The 18,561-nt window shown below is 36.4% G+C and overlaps 1 protein-coding gene across 2 annotated transcripts in view; it reads right to left on the bottom strand.

The window, feature by feature from the left end:
* Positions 1-2: 2 nt before the first annotated feature.
* The window catches only part of MMS22L (MMS22 like, DNA repair protein), a 137,681-nt gene continuing 119,122 nt past the window's right edge, over positions 3-18,561 (bottom strand). For both annotated transcript variants that reach the window (XM_079147122.1, XM_079147123.1), the window contains 3 exons: positions 9,000-9,096; positions 7,472-7,639; positions 3-5,758 (listed from right to left, as the gene is read on the bottom strand). In XM_079147122.1, coding sequence (XP_079003248.1) covers positions 5,665-5,758; positions 7,472-7,639; positions 9,000-9,096 — 359 coding nt within the window. In that variant the 3' untranslated portion in view covers positions 3-5,664. The remainder of the gene's footprint in view (positions 5,759-7,471; positions 7,640-8,999; positions 9,097-18,561) is intronic.

The raw sequence follows: 18,561 nt of genomic DNA, 5'->3' as shown, positions 1-18,561 counted from the left end.
CACCCCAAATTAAAATTTTAAATTGTTTTACCAAGTCAGGAAATGGACTCTAGGATTTAGGAAATCTTTCAACAAGGATCTACACAAGAAGTATTTCAAGTTTACTAAATTTTCTCCTTAAAACACAAATTTTTCCTCCAGCAGTTTAACCTTATGAACCCATTAAAATCTACTTGTAGTCCGAGATTCTACATCCAGGGAGTGAAAGTGAAATGGCCTAAAAATAAACTTGTCTGAGTGATAATGGAAATGTAGCCTTAGACTACCCTTGATTATTTCTGAACAGATTTCTAACTGCTCAAATAAAACAAATCAGCATATATTATCAAGCTCTCCTTGGTGATCTTTATAATGTATTATTTACTAATATAATCCAGTATTGAAGTCAATTTTAAAAAGTTTTGCAGAGAGTTTAATGCATCTTTTACAGCTACAGCCAAACAGTAGCATCAAAAGTAGACTATTTCTTTCCTAAAGAGAAAAAACCCAGATTGCTTGGAACTAGACCCTTTTACTCAAAATTATTAATTAGAAAAAAATTCTATAAAACCATGTTTGGTCATATAAGCCAAATTCCATTAAACTGTTCAAATATAGTATTTTCTATTTAAGTATCCTAATTTATCTTCCATTATGAGTCTTCAAAATTAAAGGCAATTACATTGCATTTTAATTTCTACAGAAAACCATAAGGCTTCCAATCATTTAAACAACACCTAGAGATTTTAGTTTAAAAAAGGAAACGAAAAGTAATACCACACAGATCTTAGCAGAATATTCTCACTGTTCAAGGAAAAGTGAGCAAAGACATAACTCTCTAAAATAATGTAAAAGTTAAAAAGGAATAACATTCACAAAATGCCCTTTAAGTTATGATGAGGGTACTTTTCATACCTTTCTTCCATATTTTCCTCACACCTTATGTACATGTTTATTGTACCCACTTCAGTCTCTGCAATAGCTGAAACATTTTTACTGTTTTACCACAGAGTATAAAAGCAACAAATTATATCTCTAGTAACATGACTCATTTTTATTTTGGTTTTTGAACAGTGAATCTGTTATAAAAAGGAAGGAAGTTGAATAATCATGGGAAAATTTAAGTTAAATATATAGATTTTATACAAACACATAACTTTAAATCTTTATTATAGGCACAAATAGCTTATAACTCTGCATATAAAATAAGAATGTCCATTTTCTTTCTAAAAGCACAATTCACAAATGCAATAAACTGGATAAATATCAGCACACCAAACATTTTAGTAAGTAGAAATTGGTCAATTACAATCTGCTTTTGGTAACTTACCATACAGGTTATCACAGAGTGAAAATACAACTCTAATTAAATATGTGAAAGAATATGTTATTTTGCTAGCTTCCCAAACCAACTGTTCTAACCAAATAAAGCATGTTATTATATTGGTATACTACACTCTTACCTAACAAGGCAAGAGATCAGTTTTAGGAGGATGTAGGTTTTTGTAAAAATCTATCAAAAATTGGTGGCTTAATATAGACAATTCAACTTTTGGTCAGGTTTCTATATTTTACCTTTGATCTTTGAAATATGAGCACTATGATAGTATGTAGGATTTAGGGACAGCAGATTTCCAAAAGGGATTCTCAAATACAAAATCTGGAAAAGATTTTGTAAGTACATGGAAACAGGCCCATGTAATTTTTTACGAATAAAGCTTTGAAAACTTGTAAGAAAGCATGGAAGAACAATGGGTAATAAAATTCACAGTCTAAGAGCAACAAATAATTTCTTAAACAGACATTGATGTGGAAAAAGTCAAATACAGTCATAGATCATATAACAGGGATACATTCTGAGATATGCCTCATTAGGCAAACATCAGAGTACCGACATAAACCTAGATGGTATAAATCAGTTATGGATGTGGCCTCCTGATTCAGTCAAGAGATGTGGCAAACAAGATATGTACAAGGCTGCTGCCAGTGTAATACGGCACCCTGTTTTATAGGAAACTTCTTTTTATAAGTATATTCTAAAATAATGATTAAAAAGTATAGTATAGTAAATAACAGATCAGCACCTGTCATTTATCATTATCAAGTATTATGTCCTGTACATAACTGTATGTGTTTTACTTTTATGAGTGACAGTAATGTAGGTTGGTTTACACCAGCGTCACGACAAACAAGGAAGTCAAGTGTTGTGCTGTGATGACACAGTGGCTCTGTCACTAGGCCACAGGACATTTTTAGCTCCCTTATAATCTTATAGGATCACTTTGGTACATGTGGCCCAACACTGACTGACATGTTACGAAGCACATGACTGTATACTTGAGAAGAAAATATAGGTAAAGACATACAAGTTTTAAACTATGAAATTCTTCTAATGCAAATGAACTCAACACTGAATGATTTTTGCAGAGACAAACCTTCATGTTTTTTTTTTTTTCCTCCCCCATGGAAACCTTCTAATTAAATGTTAATTAAATTGAAATTTAAATCATAAGCAACTCTTAATGTCTAATAAAAGTCTTTTCATAAGTCTATTGCCCTTCAATCATCTTTTACACCCCATTTGGTATTTTATAGATATTATTTGACTAGAATGCTCACAAATCTGAAATGTATATTTTTTCTTCATGTTTAAATGTCCTGAGTTTTTGCATAAATGAAATGTATTTCATTTTAATTTTTTATATAAAGGATGGTATTCCCAGCAGGCAAACTGAATGAGACCAGGACTAGAATTAACATGACATTCAGAGAAAGCAGCTAAGTCTCTTGTTTAGAACAAGTTAAGTCTAGGGAAAAAAAGAAAAAAGAAAAGATTCAGTCAAATGGCAGAAAACCTTGAGATTGAGGGGTCTGAACATCAGTTTATAAACAATGGGAAGTTACTGGGGGTCCTGCATCAGACAACTGAACAAGAAAGTAGTATTTTAGGAACACCAATATCAGAACAATGTATAGGATAAACTGTAGAGGAAAGGAGATGAAGAGATTATAGTGATTGATAGGGAAAAAAAAGTACAGATGCAAAGAATTGCAAAAAGAAAAGAAAAATGCCCAAGAGCCTATATGGGTACATCAGAAAGTTGGGAGCAATGAGGAGTCTAAGATGCCTCTGAAGTTTCAAGACTAAGTAACTTGGGAAGATAAGATATTCCTTGTGTAGAAAATGAAAGCAGGAGCTGGTATGGAATAGAAAGTGACACGGGCCACTTTACATGCTGCCTTAAGATTTCAGGAAGATCCAGAGAGATTTAGAGAGAAAGTAGCACTAGAAATAGATCTGAGATAAAGACATGAGCTAGTGTTATCAGTCCACTACTAAAAGGATGCTGGGGCAAAACAGAGGAAGGGAACAGGAAATAAGACTTCAGGTACTCTCAAGCAGGAAAGGACATCACTACTGAGAAATGGAGGGGAAGATATGGAAAAAGCATCACAGAGATGCCAAAGAACATGAGAAATGAACATACACGCTCATATCTGACTGAAAGAGAGTGGTTTACATCACAGTGGTGAAAAAAGCAGCCTCAGAAATGACAGGGTACTTCAGGGAAAATGAATATTAAGAAAGCGGGCTTAAGGTGAAATCTGGAAGTGGAAGAAAGAAAAATTTTAATAATAAAGAGTCGGGAGATTTTAAACAAAAGGAACTGTCATAAATTGTTTTTTTCCTCAATTAAGAAAACAGCTTCTTTAAAATTTTACTTACACATAAGCATAAAATGTGTATGTGTTGTTATAGTCTTCTGTTGTTCCTGATTTTTAATTACAAACTTTAATTGTTCTTAGCATCTATAGATATATGCCCATAGCAGTTTTTCCTATTCCTTAAAAGTTTTATATTCTAGATTCTAAAAGATACCTTTAACAATTGCCCTTGGGGGAACCAAAAAAAAATGAAAATAAAAAAATAATAATTATACACTGCTCTTGAAAAAGTATTGCCTTGAAGAGTTAAAATTACTTTAACTGCTGGAATTTGCAAAGCATACATTATTAGTTTAATAAGTCACTATCATAATGAGAAATTTATGGCTATGAAGTCTATTAAGCAGGCTTAAAGAAGCTTTTATTTCCATTTGTTGAAGCTGTGACAGTTGACTTTGGGGAGAAACAGACCATTTGTATGTCATGAAAATAAAAATTAGGAGAGAATTGTAACTAGAGAATACTGATTACGTGTTTGCTTGTTCACCCTACTTATTTATTTATATATGTGTTTATTTATATCTATTTTCACCATTTCACCATTTGGGGGATGGAACCCAGGGTCTCACACATGCTAGATAAGTGCTCTACCACTGAGTCGCATCCTTAGCCTCTATTTCATTTTAAAATGCATTCTGAGCCAGAAAAGGGTTGAAATGTTTTCTTGAAGGAATAGTATAACCATAATAAAGACTACAATTCTAAGAAAGAGATAAATAATTTCAAAATTAAAGCATAACTTGTAAGGAAACATTGAAAAAAAGTGGGCTATGTCATTAGAGAATTGAAAGATATTCTTTACTTTTAATGTAGTAATCATGTCTGTACACCTCCAAACAGAAGAGAGGAAACATTTTCACATATATCGTGTCTTTGATTCCCATAACAGGACTGTGAATTTTTAGCATGATTTTTTTTTATCCCTGAAAGAACTGGGCTGAGAAAGGGTAAGGAACCTGTGCAAGGTCACAACACAGAGCTGGGTTAGAGACCAATGTGGGTTCCTAACACTAGATGGAAACTCTACCTAGTAATGCTTACCACAAAAGGGAGTTAAGGTCAAGACCAAATGGTAAAACACATTCTGGATGAGAGAGTAAAAAGTGAAGAAAAAATAGCTATGAAAGGAAACTAAATGGGTTCTTGAAATTTACAAGAGTCAAATTATAAGAGCAAGGAGAGAGATCTGCTAATCTCTCAGACTTTTGTTATAAGTAATCTTTAAGAAGTTTCCAGAATATTATTATTTATTCTTTTTTCTTAAACACTCTGTTTTTTCCACCGGATGTCTTTAAATGACAACTCCAAGCCTACATACTTTTGTAATAAGTTTAAATCTTTTTAGATATTATCTGTGTAATGCTTAAGTCAGATTTAGTCTGAATCCTAAGAGAGTTAAGTGTACTTTGTAAGGGTCTTGTTTATTAACTTACCTCACACATAGTATAATAAAGGAAAACAAATATGCATCTTTTAAACACCCCCACAACAAAAACAAAAACGAAACACAACCACCAAAAAACCAGAACAGGTCAGTCAGGTAATTTGAAAAAGTAGCGTATTAAAATAGAAGTTGCCCCCCCCCCCCAAAAAAAAAACAACCCAGCAACAACAACATATCAGTCACAAGACAGGTGGTCACATTATAGTAAAAAGTCCATGGACGGACCAGGACAAATCCATGTAATACACACAGAAAACATTCCCAGTTAGAAAAAGCTTCTTTAATTTAATTCAACTAAAATTTCTTCAAAATAGTTTATAGTTTTACAAAGCTCCAAGGCTCCTATTATAGTTACTAATTAATCTTTATTTCCTTATTTAGATATTTTATACTTATATAAGGTATAAAGGAAAAAATTATAGAAATTATTTTTAACAGATCATTATATAATTAATTAAAAGAGGAGTTGGATTAGTAAGTGGCTTTAGATGGTGATAAAAAATAAATAGGGCTAATCACAAAACATCACATGTCTTGTCATTTTCCAGTCTCTGCATCTCATCTTGTCCCATCTGGCCTAGGTGAGATAAAAGTTTTCTATAGGCTTCCCTGTTTAAGAAAAAAAAAAGAAAGAAAATTTATTTATTATCTTTTTCATCATTTTCCACTTGAATATTTATAAAATTAAACCTGTCTGTGGGTCTAATTGTCTATGTATCCATCCATTCATCTAGCAGTCAGTAAAACACTTCAAAAACACAGTGTTTTGTATATTTTGTGAGTAAACCTAGATGTCTGGATTAATTCAGTTTTTTAAAGTATGATTTATGTACATATATATATCAAATGTGGATTAAAAATGACACATCAAAGTTTACTAACCATCTGAGATGACATAATGCTTCTAGATAATGAAATATGGTCATGGAATAGCTTACCACAGCAATGGTATACTTAGAATGGGAAGACTTTTGTTGTAAACTAAAAATGAAAACAGAAGCTTTATAACCATTAAATAGACCAATACAACACTTTCAGTGTATGCCCTACTTTCTTCTTTATCTTCTTAGAAATAACAAAGTTTGAAAATAAAATATTGTTTCTCTTATTAGATTCTCTAGTACTTCTCTGTATCTGGGATGTGTTTTAGATTTATTGTGCCTGGCAGTTATTTCATTAGACTAAATATCTTGCTATTCAGAATTGTTAAAGCCAATCCTCTTGTGGCCCTGCCTGCAAAGTAGTACAATAGCAGAACACTTGTTCCAACAATGCACTATGTTAGGATGCTTCATGTAGTCTCTACAGCTTTTTCATTTGCATGAGCTTGTTTTATGACATGACAGTGAGCATCATTTCTTTAAAGCTACGATTTGAAGTGACCTAATCTTTTCTCTCTGAAAAACTAAGAGCCTACCCACATTACTGTTTAAGAGAAGAAAAGAGATGTTCCACCCTGGCACAAAAAAACTATGTAAGAGTGGTCCCTGACTTTTCTTTTAAAAATTTTCATTTATTGTACTGAAGGATGCATTCCATTAGTTTGCTGAAGCTATAATCAATGTATCTAAGCATGATCTTCCATATGACATTATACAATTATGATTTCTCAACTAAAACCTGGAACATGCATGTTTATTAGATTGTACGTGTGTATAGATACATAGGCACACAATTAAAAATATTCGATTCTGTAACAAACTGTAGGACATAAGAATCCTAGTGTGAGTACTGACTGATCTAAAATAATCTCTTCAGGAAATATAAACTTATTCTTACAGCATTATAGTCCTCTAAAGAGTCCAGCATATTTGGTTGGGTTATAAGCCTATAAGAAATTTTTTAAAAGTCTTATCTATTTTTTTACCAAAATCTGTTTTATCTAATTGGGTCACTTACCTTTATTATGTGAATATACATGATAAAGTTGACTCAATAAATCTAGCATCCCTCAAAGGCTTATGATTTGCCACTATGTATTTTATATGACACGACACCTGAGGCTCTGCCATCCACTTCTCAATGAGAAACACCAGTATTTTGAGCAATAGTAGCTCTACTGAAATACACAGCTTTCTAATGTGGTCTTTGAAAGAAAGAACATGGGAATGGATGTGTAAATTATACTAAGTTTGTTGATAAACCATGACATTTTCTAATCATACTTTAAAAAACTGATAATAATCCCAGTATCAAAATATTTTCAACTCAAAAAGAACAAACCCCAAATTTTTGGGAATGAGAAAATAGCCATTTTGATAAAATGAAATACAGATTTTATAAACACTGCCCAAAAGAATGCAATTAAATGATCAAACATACCTTTGTTCAATATTTTTGCCAAGGCCCCATTTCAATTCTGAATCCTTCAGAGATTGAGTGAGGGTAGAAATCAAGGAGATGACAACATGCTGCTTCAGTGTTGCTACTGTCTCTAAAATGCTGTAAACTTGATGACTGTATCTTATACCATAATCCTGGATAAACTGCCTGAAAGGAAAACATATTACTCAAGATTCTGGACTGAGTCTTTGTACCTACACTGCAATCAGCCATAGCCTAAGCACAAAAGTGATCACTTCATGTAAAATTACCATAAAAACCTATATGTAATATGAAGACTACTGGTGGCACTTTAAAATGAGAACAGAAATGTCCTATTCCTGTGTCAGCTGAGACCAGTGAAGGCACTGGGGAATAAAAAAGAGCTGGAATTCCAGGAGGGTGAATTAAGGGAAAAAATCTAATTCTAGGGACTCTACATTATCCTCTCCACATCAAAATGAAGGGAAACAAGGAAGAGTGTGGAAGACACCAAGAAAGGGAAGAAGGTCAGATATCTTAGTTTTTAGTACTTTGTATTTCTAGATAAACAACAGGCTGACAAGGAAAGCAAGATATTAAAATAGACCTTTATTTTTTAAAAATTGAATTAGAGGCTTGATACCCACCGAAGCTTTTATGAATAAAAATATATTTTAACCCTAAAATGTTCATACCTCCACTTTGGCAAAATAAAAACCATTTAACATAATACATTATAGATAACAAACATTCAGTCTTTGATCATATAAAATCCTCTTCTCCCTTCCTTAGATTCCACAATCTTCAAAAATCCACAAATGAATCATAATTTAAATAAACCGGAGTAGCTATGCACCAATAATGTGATGAGAAAAAAACTGAGTCATCAAAGATCCAACATAGAACAAAGAAAATGAACCCTAAATTATTTATTATTGTGGTAGTAAGGTAGACATATGTATAATGAGGGTAAACTTACAAACCTTGATAAAGAAATACTAAAAAAAATACTGTCCTCACTGAAAGCATTAGACTCTAAAGGGGGCAAAGTAGGAAAGAGGAAAAAAGGAATTCTCAAGTGGCACTGTTATTCTTTGTGAACAACAGACCTACCTCTATGAAGTCCATACCTCACAAATTAAACATAAGAGAGCCTTCTGAAACTACAGGATCTAAGGCAAACCAGAAAACCAAGGACATGTCCTTTTACACTGTACCCTGAGTAACATGCTTAAGCAAGCTCTGGAGCCCTGTGCACCTGCCATCATGACTACTGTTTCTCACCTTTTCTTCCCAAATATGTGCACAAATTTTTCATGAAATTCACAAGTCATTTCAAGTCAGCTCCCTTATCTGTTTCCCTGGCACTTTTATTTTTCAATAAAACAACGCAATGTAACAAAACTACTGCCAAAAATACAATAATTGAAATACTATAAACAAGTAGTAACACATTATGTTTTGGATAATTAGTTATTTAAAAAACATGTTGGCTGTCAAATGGCTGGCAATAGTCCCCTCGCCAGTTGGCATATTTTCCAGTTACCTAAACACAGAAGTCAGCTGGGCGGCAGGTTCTCCCTCTGACCCCACTTGGCAGGCTTTTACCACGTACTGCAGGTTCTCGGTGGCCAGCCTTTTAACTAGGAGGAAAAATTATAGCATTACACATTGTGTCTGAATTGACCATCTGGATCCTTATTTTTGAACACTCTTAATTTAGAAAAATATGTGTTTTCTTGAAGTATCTGCATATTTTTTGCTAATTTTCAAAATGAAACAGTTATGAATTTTGTTTTGTTCTAAAGTACACTGAAAATGTCTAAAAGTCTATGTTTGACTCTTAAAATTGAAAATAACACATGAAGATATGTTCTTCTCTTAGAAAGGTGCCCATATTCAAAAATATCATACCATTCTAAGCCTGTACACACTTGTTACACACTGACAAAAGAAAGCCCTTAAAATCAGCTGACTGATGATAGGCAGATTGATTTTTAATTTATAAGCATATTCCTCCCATTCCCTCACAAATACATAAATAGCAAATCAGATACTACCTACAATGTATCTTCACTTAAAATTAGCCAAACTCTTTTTTTTTTTTTTTTGGTGGTGCTGGGGATTGAACCCAGGGCCTTGTGCATGCGAGGCAGGCACTCTACCAACTGAGCTATATTGCCAGCCCTGCCAAACTCTTAAAAACTATTTTTGATGCTATCTTCATTTCAAAAGATAACAAAGTCTAAAATGAACATTTGTATTCTTTAAATACTTAAAAGAATCCTTTAAAATTGTGTGCTTGTATACAAGAGTACAAAAGTATTCCTATACTTTAGATCTTATAGTTTAGATCTTAAATGTCCTCCCAAAGGCTCATGTGTTCAAGGTTTGCCCCTAGCCCCATCTGTGGCACTACTGGTTGATGGTAGAACACTTTAAGAGATGGGGCACAATGGAAGAACTTGGGTCATTTGTAGGTGCATCCTTGAAGGGGATATTGGAACCACAGCTCCTTCCTTTTCCTCTCTTTTCTTCCACTGCTGCGAGGTAGGCAGTTTCCTCTGACATGTGCTCTCATCCTATGAAGCACTGCCTCCCCACAGGCTCAAAGGCAACAGAGCCAACCAATCATGGACAGAAACCTCCAAAACTGTGGGCCAAAATAAACATTTCCTCTTTTAAAGTCGATAATCTCAGTTACTTTGCTATGGTAATGGAAAGCTAACTAACACATACATCAAGAAAGAACACAGAAAACCCAACATGTTCTGAATGCTACTAAATTTTTTCCATGTTTTAGGCATATTAAATATATATATTAAATCCAGTGTTTTTTCTAAGAATAAGAAAAATTTCAAAAACTGTGACGAATTATAACAGGAATACAAAATGTGATGAATATGAACTTAATACTAAATAGTAGATAAAGTTTTTCATGGTATGAAGATAGTGGATAAAGAACATATAGCATACTTGTCATTGGGAAACAAATATTTTATCAGTTCTCATATTAAATGCAATAGTGCAATCCTACAACCAGAATAATTACCAAAACATGAAGAAATAGCACTCTGGAGTATTATTTTTTTAAAATAACTATTTTACTGAAATAGAATTTACATATGCTTAATAACTTACCCTTTAAAGTATACGATTAAATGTTTTTAGTATATTCCAAGTTGTAAAGTCATCACCATCAAATTTTGGAACATTTTCATCATCCCTGACAAAAATCATACCTATTTTATTAGTTTTCATTCCCTATTTTCTCTGTCCTCTAGTACCTGGCAACACTAATCTGCTTCATGTTAGAATGGAAAATCTCATGTCCTTTTCTGTGACTGTCTTTTCTTAGCATAATGTTTTAAGAATCATCTATGTTGTAGCATGTATCAGTACTTCATTTATTTTTATGACTGAATATTCCATTGCATGGATTTACCATATAATGCTTAATTGCTTAACTATTCATTCATTGACAGGCATTTGGGATGCCCCCTCCCATTTCCTGGTTATTATGGATGATGATGTTATTAACCCTCATGTCAAAGATTCTTTAAACAAAATTTGACATCTTTATTTCTTAAATTGAACTAAGGAGGTTTTTCTGTTTGTTTGTTTGGTGGTACTGGGGATTGAACCCAGGGCTCTCTATCTCTGGGCTACTTTCTTAGTCTTTTCATTTCCTACTTTGAGACAGGGTCACCCAAAGTGACTCAGGTTGGACTCAAACGCCTGGTTCAAGTGATCTTCCTACCTTAGCCTCCCAATACCTGGGGACTACAGGCATGCACCTGAGCAACCATTTTATTTTTATTTAATGAGTAATCTTGTTTCTTTTTTATTTTTACTTTTATTATTTTTTTTTATTTTATTGTAAACAAATGGGATACACGTTGTTTCTCTGTACATGGCATAAAGGCATACCATTTGTGTAATCATAAATTTACATAGAGTAATGTTGTTTGATTCATTCTGTTATTTTTTCCCTTCCTCCCACCCCTCCCACCCCTCTTTTCCCTCTATACAGTGCTTCCTTCCTCCATACTTGCCCCGCTCCCTAACCCTAACTCTAACCCTAACACTAACCCTTCCCTCCCCCCCATTATGTGTCATCATCCACTTATTAGCGATATCATTCTTCCTTTGGCTTTTTGAGATTGGCTTATCTCACTTAGCATGATATTCTCCAATTTCATCCATTTGCCTAAAAATGCCATAATTTTATCATTCTTTATGGCTGAGTAATATTCCATTGTATATATATACCACAGCTTCTTTATCCACTCATCAATTGAAGGGCATCTAGGTTGGTTCCACAGTCTGGCTATTGTGAATTGAGCAGCTATGAACATTGATGTGGCTGTATCTCTGTAGTATGCTGATTTTAAGTCCTTTGGGTATAGGCCAAGGAGTGGGATAGCTGGGTCAAATGGAGGGTCCATTCCAAGTTTTCTAAGGAATCTCCATACTGCTTTCCAGAGTGGCTGCACTAATTTGCAGTCCCACCAGCAATGTATGAGTGTTCCTTTCTCCCCACATCCTCGCCAACACCTGTTGTTGCTCGTATTCTTGATAATCGCCATTCTAATTGGGGTGAGATGGAATCTTAGGGTGGTTTTCATTTGCATTTCTCTTATTACTAGAGATGTTGAGCATTTTTCCATATGTTTGTTGATTGCTTGTAGATCTTCTTCTGTGAAGTGTCTATTCATTTCCTTAGCCCATTTGTCGACTGGATTATTTGAATTCTTGGAGTAGAGTTTTTTGAGTTCTTTAGAGATTCTGGAGATTAGTGCTCTATCTGAAGTATGATTGGCAAAGATATTCTCCCACTCTGTAGGCTCTTTCTTGGCATTGCTGATAGTTTCCTTTGCTGAGAGAAAGCTTTTTAGTTTGAATCTATCCCAGTTATAGATTCTTGCTTTTATTTCTTGTGCTATGGGAGTCCTGTTAAGGAAGTCTGGTCCTAAGCCGACATGTTGAAGATCTGGACCTACTTTTTCTTCTATAAGATGCAGGGTCTCTGGTCTGATTCCGAGGTCCTTAATCCATTTTGAGTTTAGTTTCATGCATGGTGAGAGATATGGGTTTAGTTTCATTCTGTTGCATATGGATTTCCAGTTTTCCCAGCACCATTTGTTGAAGAGGCTATCTTTTCTCCATTGCATATTTTTGGCCCCTTTGTCTAGTATGAGAAAATTGTATTTATTTGGGTTTGTGTCCGTGTCCTCTATTCTGTACCATTGATCTACCTTTCTATTTTGGTACCAATACCATGCTGTTTTTGTTACTATTGTTTTGTAGTAGAGTTGAAGATCTGGTATTGCAATACCCCCTGTTTCACTCTTCCTGCTAAGGATTGCTTTAGCTATTCTGGGTTTCTTATTCTTCCAGATGAATTTCATAATTGCTTGCTCTATTTCTGTAAGGTACGTCATTGGGATTTTAATTGGAATTGCATTGAATCTGTATAGCCCTTTAGGTAGTATGGCCATTTTGACAATATTAATTCTTCCTATTCAAGAACATGGAAGATCTTTCCATCTTCTAAGGTGTTCTTTAATTTCTTTCTTTAGTGTTGTATAGTTCTCATTGTAGAGGTCTTTCACCTCTTTTGTGAGATTGATTCCCAAGTATTTTATTTTTTTTGAAGCTATTGTGAATGGGGTAGTTTTCCTAATTTCTCTTTCTGAAGATTCATCACTTATGTATAAAAATTCATTGGATTTATAAGCATTGATCTTGTAACCTGCTACTTTACTGAATTCACTTATGAGTTCTAAGAGTTTTCTGGTGGAATTTCCAGGTTCCTCTAAATATATAATCATGTCATCAGCGAACAGGGATAGTTTGAGTTCTTCTTTTCCAATTCGTATCCCTTTAATTTCTTTGGTTTGTCTAATTGCTCTGGCTAGAGTCTCAAGAACGATGTTGAATAGAAGTGGTGAAAGAGGGCATCCCTGCCTTGTTCCAGTTTTTAGGGGGAATGCTTTCAGTTTTTCACCATTTAGAATGATATTAGCCATGGGCTTAGCATAAATGGCCTTTACAATGTTAAGGAATGTTCCCACTATCCCTATTTTTTCTAGTGTTTTGAGCATGAAGGGGTGCTGTATTTTATCAAATGCTTTTTCTGCATCTATTGAAATACTCATGTGATACTTGACTTTAAGTCTACTGATATGGTGAATGACATTTATTGATTTCCTGATGTTGAACCAACCTTGCATCCCTGGGATGAAACCCATTTGATCATGGTACACTATCTTTTTAATATGTTTTTGTATGAGATTTGCTAAAATTTTGTTGAGAATTTTTGCATCGATGTTCATTAAGGATATTGGTCTGAAATTTTCTTTCCTTGATGAGTCTCTGTCTGGTTTAGGTATCAGGGTGATATTGGCTTCATAGAATGAGTTTGGGAGGGTTCCCTCCTCTTCTATTTTATGGAATACCTTGAGAAGTATTGGAATGAGCTCTTCTTTAAAGGTTTTGTAGAACTCGGCTGAGAACCCATCTGGTCCCGGACTTTTCTTTGTTGGTAGGCTTTTGATGACTTCTTCTATTTCAGTACTTGAAATTGATCTATTTAAATTGTGTATGTCCTCCTCGTTCAATTTAGTCAATTCATATGTCTCTAGAAACCTATTGATGTCTTTGAGGTTTTCTGTTTTGTTGGAGTATAGATTTTCAACATAGCTTCTAATTATGTTTTGTATTTCAATCCTGTCTATTGTGATATTTCATTGTTCATTCCGAATTTTAGTGATTTGGGTTTTCTCTCGTCTTCTCTTTGTTAGTGTGGCTAAAGGTTTATCAATTTTGTTTATTTTTTTGAAGAACCAACTATTTATTTTGTCAATTTTTTGTATTGTTTCTTTTGTTTCAATTTCATTGATTTCAGCTCTGAGTTTAACTATTTCCTGTCTTCTACTACTTTTGGTGCTGGTCTGTTCTTTTTCTAGGGCTTTGAGCTGTAGTGTTAGGTCGTTTATTTTTTGAGTTTTACTTCTTTTATTAAATGCGCTCCATGAAATAAATTTCCCTCTAAGTACTGCTTTCATAGTGTCCCAAAGATTTTGATATGATGTTTCTTTGTTCTCATTTACCTCTAAGAATTTGTTAATTTCCTTCCTAATATCTTCTGTTATCCATTCATCATATAATAGCATATTATTTAATCTCCAGATGTTGGAATAGTTTCTGTGTTTTACTCTTTCATTTATTTCTAACTTCAATCCATTATGATCTGATAGAATACATGGTAGTATCTCTATCTTCTTGTACTTGCTAACATTAGCTTTGTGGCATAATATATGGTCTATTTTAGAGAAGGATCCATGTGCTGCTGAGAAGAAAGTGTATTCACTCTTGGTTGGATGGTATATTCTATAAATGTCCGTTAAGTCTAAATTATTGATTGTGTTATTGAGATCTATGGTTTCTTTGTTCAATTTTTGACTGGAAGATCTGTCCAGTGGTGAGAGCGGCGTGTTAAAATCACCTAGTATTATTGTGTTGTGGTCTATTTGGTTTCTGAAATTGAGAAGGATTTGTTTGACATACATGGATGAGCCACTGTTTGGGGCATAGATGTTTATGATTGTTATATCTTGCTGATTTATGCTTCCCTTAAGCAGTATGAAATGACCTTCTTTATCCCTTCTGACTAACTTTGGCTTGAAGTCCACATTATCTGAAATGAGGATGGATACTCCAGCTTTTTTCTGAGTCCATGTGCATGGTATGTTTTTCCCCATCCTTTCACCTTTAGTCTATGGGTATCTCTTTCTATGCGGTGAGTCTCTTGCAGGCAACATATTGTTGGATCTTTCTTTTTAATCCAATCTGCCAGTCTATGTCTTTTGATTGATGAATTCAGGCCATTAACATTCAGGGTTATTACTGAGATATGATTTGGTTTCCCAGTCATTTGGTTCATTTTTTAAATTTTATTTATTTATTTGTTTGACACAACTTGGCTCCTCCTTTATTTGACAATTCCTTTAGGATAATTCCTCCCTTTGCTGATTTGCTTCTTTGTTTTTCATCTCTTCCTCATGGAATATTTTGCTGAGAATGTTCTGTAATGCTGGCTTTCTTTTTGTAAATTCTTTTAGCTTTTGTTTATCATGGAAGGATTTTATTTCATCGTCAAATTTGAAGGTACGTTTTGCTGGGTATGAGATTCTTGGTTGGCATCCATTTTCTTTCAGGGCTTGAAAAATGTTGTTCCAGGCTCTTCTAGCTTTTAGGGTCTGGATTGAAAAATCTGCTGATATCCGTATTGGTTTCCCCCTGAATGTAATTTGGTTCTTTTCTCTCACAGCCTTTAAAATTCTGTCTTTATTTTGTATGTTAGGCATTTTCATTATAATGTGCCTTGGTGTGGGTCTGTTGTAATTTTGTGTATTTGGAGTCCTATAAGCCTCTTGAACTTGATTTTCCATTTCATTCTTCAGATTTGGGAAATTTTCTGATATTATTTCATTGAATAAATTGTTCATTCCTTTGGCTTGTTTCTCTAGGCCTTCCTCAATCCCAATAATTCTTAAATTTGGCCTTTTCATGATATCCCATAGTTCTTGTAGATTCTGTTCATGATTTCTTACCATCTTCTCTGTTTGTTCAACTTTGTTTTCAAGGTTAAATATTTTGTCTTCAATGTCTGAGGTTCTGTCTTCCAGGTGTTCTATCCTACTGGATATGCTTTCTATGGAGTTCTTAATTTGGTTTATTGTTTCCTTCATGTCAAGGATTTCTGTTTGGTTTTTGTTCAATATTTCTAACTCTTTATTGAAATGATCTTTTGCTTCCTGTATTTGCTCTTTTAACTGTCGATTGGTGTGATCATTCAATGCGTGCATTTGCTCTTTCATCTCATCATTTGCTTCCCTGATCATTTTAATTATGTACAATCTGAACTCCTTTTCTGTCATTTCTTCTGCCATGATGTCATTGGGTTTTATTGATGTAACATCTAGATTTGTTTGCAGTATTTTCTTTCCTTGTTTTCTCATATTGTTCAGGTATCAGTGGACCGCTGAGATATTGCAGATTTCCTTTATTGACTTACAATGTCCCTGAAGATTTCTATATATATTCCCTCTTAGCCTTCAGTAGGCTGAAGTCTTGGAGGAAGTTGATAATGCTGTGCTCCACAAGGAATCTGCCTCTCTAGGAGTGGTGGCCTTCAGGTGGGGTATATTCCCTGCTAGTGGGCAGAGGTGCCTCCACTTGTTGACCAATGGTCATCCAAAGGGGAACTAGGCTGCGGGCTGAGGCAAGGCCTGTTTGGGCCTGTGTCTCTGGTTTTACTGTCCTTGTGGGGAAACCTCACCCGGCAGGGAAGACTCACCTGGTGGGGAGGTCTCGCTGGTCAGTTCCCTCCTAGAGGTTCCCCTCAATTTACAGCTACCGCCTGGGCTGGGCTGCCTTCCTCTGCAAAGTTCCCAGGGGTCCGGACCTACCTCCTGGGCCTGGGAGCCTCACCCTTCGCAGATGAATCTCCTTAGGCTGCCCCTCCTCAGAGAATCTGCCCGCAGACCTGGAACCTTCGCTCCGCCCTAAGCCTGTCTCTGTGCGGCTCTTCCACCCAGAAGCCTCCTAGATCCTGGGACCCTGCTCTGCACCTAATCGCCTGGCTATGCGGCCCCTCCTCTGAGCAGCCACCTGGGGCCCCGTACAATCGCTCTGAGTCCCAGAGACCTGTCACACGCCTCTTCCTCCAACAGCCGCCCAGTATTCCGGTGAGGTCACTAGGAGTCCAAGCAACTCACTGCGTGCCTCCTCCTCCCACCGACCACCCGTAGCCCGGGGCAATCAATCACTCCGAGTCGAAATGACCCTCCCTGTTCCTCCTCCTCCTCCAGGTAACCCCCCGGGTGTTCAGGAGCGGTCACTCTGAGTGGCTCTGAATCCACGTGACCCGCTGCACGCGTCCTCTGGGCAACCACCTGGAGCTCTGGTGCGGCCACTCAAGACCAAGCGACCCACCGCACTTCTCCTCCAGGCAGCCCCCCTGTGTTCAGGAGCGGTCGCTTTAAGTCCAAACAACTCACCAATCGCCTCCTCCTCTGAGCAGCCGCCTGGAGCTCTAATGCAGTCACTGCGAGTCCAAACGCCCCGCCGCGCTCCTCCTCCTCCTCCTCCTCCTCCTCCTCTGGGCACGCCCCGGTGTTTAGAAGTGGTCTGAGTCTAAACAGCTCGCCACGCAGCCCCTCCTCTGGCAACCACCTGTAGCTCTGGTATAGCCACTCTGAATCCAAGCGGCCGCGCTCCTCCTCCTCCTCCTCCTCCTCCTCCTCCTCCTCCTCCTCCTCAGGGCAGGCCCCAGTGTCCTGAGTCCACACAGCTCTCCTCGCCGCTCCTCCCCTAGGCAGCCTCCGGAGCCCCAGTGGTTGCTCCGAGTCCCAGCGCTGTGTTGAGCGGCCTCCTTTACGACGCTCCCAGTTGTCCGAGTTCACTGCTCCAGCGGGGGGAGGGGCGTCTCGCTGGCAGCTCTACTTCACAAAGTTCCCTGCGTTCCGGGACTACCGCCCCATCCGGGACGCCTCCCCAATGGGAGAGACTCACCGGGCTGCTTTGAGTTGGTCCCTCTTCTGAATCCTGAGTCCTGGAGCAACATGAAATGCAGCCACCCTCTAGGCCGCTATCTTGAAACTCCTCTTGTTTCTTTTTCAAGTCAACAATTTTACTGTCATGTAATTCACATACTATACAATTCACCCATTTAATCTGTGTGTGTGTGTGTGTGTGTGTGTGTGTGTGCGCGCGCGCGCGTATACATACTCCCCCCCCCTTCCTAGGGATCGAACCCAGGGTCTTGAAAATGCTACATATTTTAGTCACTTTTTTCACCACTGTGACCAAAAGACCTGATAAGATCAATTTCAGAGGAGGAAAAGTTTATTAGGGTTTCATAGTTTCAAAGATTTCAGTTCTCAGATGGCCAACTCCATCGCTGGGGGCCTGAGGTGAGGCAGAACATCATGGCAGAAGAGTGTGATGGAGGAAAGAGGCTCAGGACAGGACAATTAGGAAGCAGAGAGAAAGAGCTCTTCTGACCAAGAACAAAATATACTGCAAAGGCACACCCCTCA

This window comes from Sciurus vulgaris (assembly GCF_902686455.1).
Source record: "Sciurus vulgaris genome assembly, chromosome: 7".
Lineage (NCBI taxonomy): Eukaryota > Metazoa > Chordata > Mammalia > Rodentia > Sciuridae > Sciurus > Sciurus vulgaris.
Note: the sequence above shows the minus strand (reverse complement) of the source record. Positions and strands in the feature narration are given on the sequence as shown.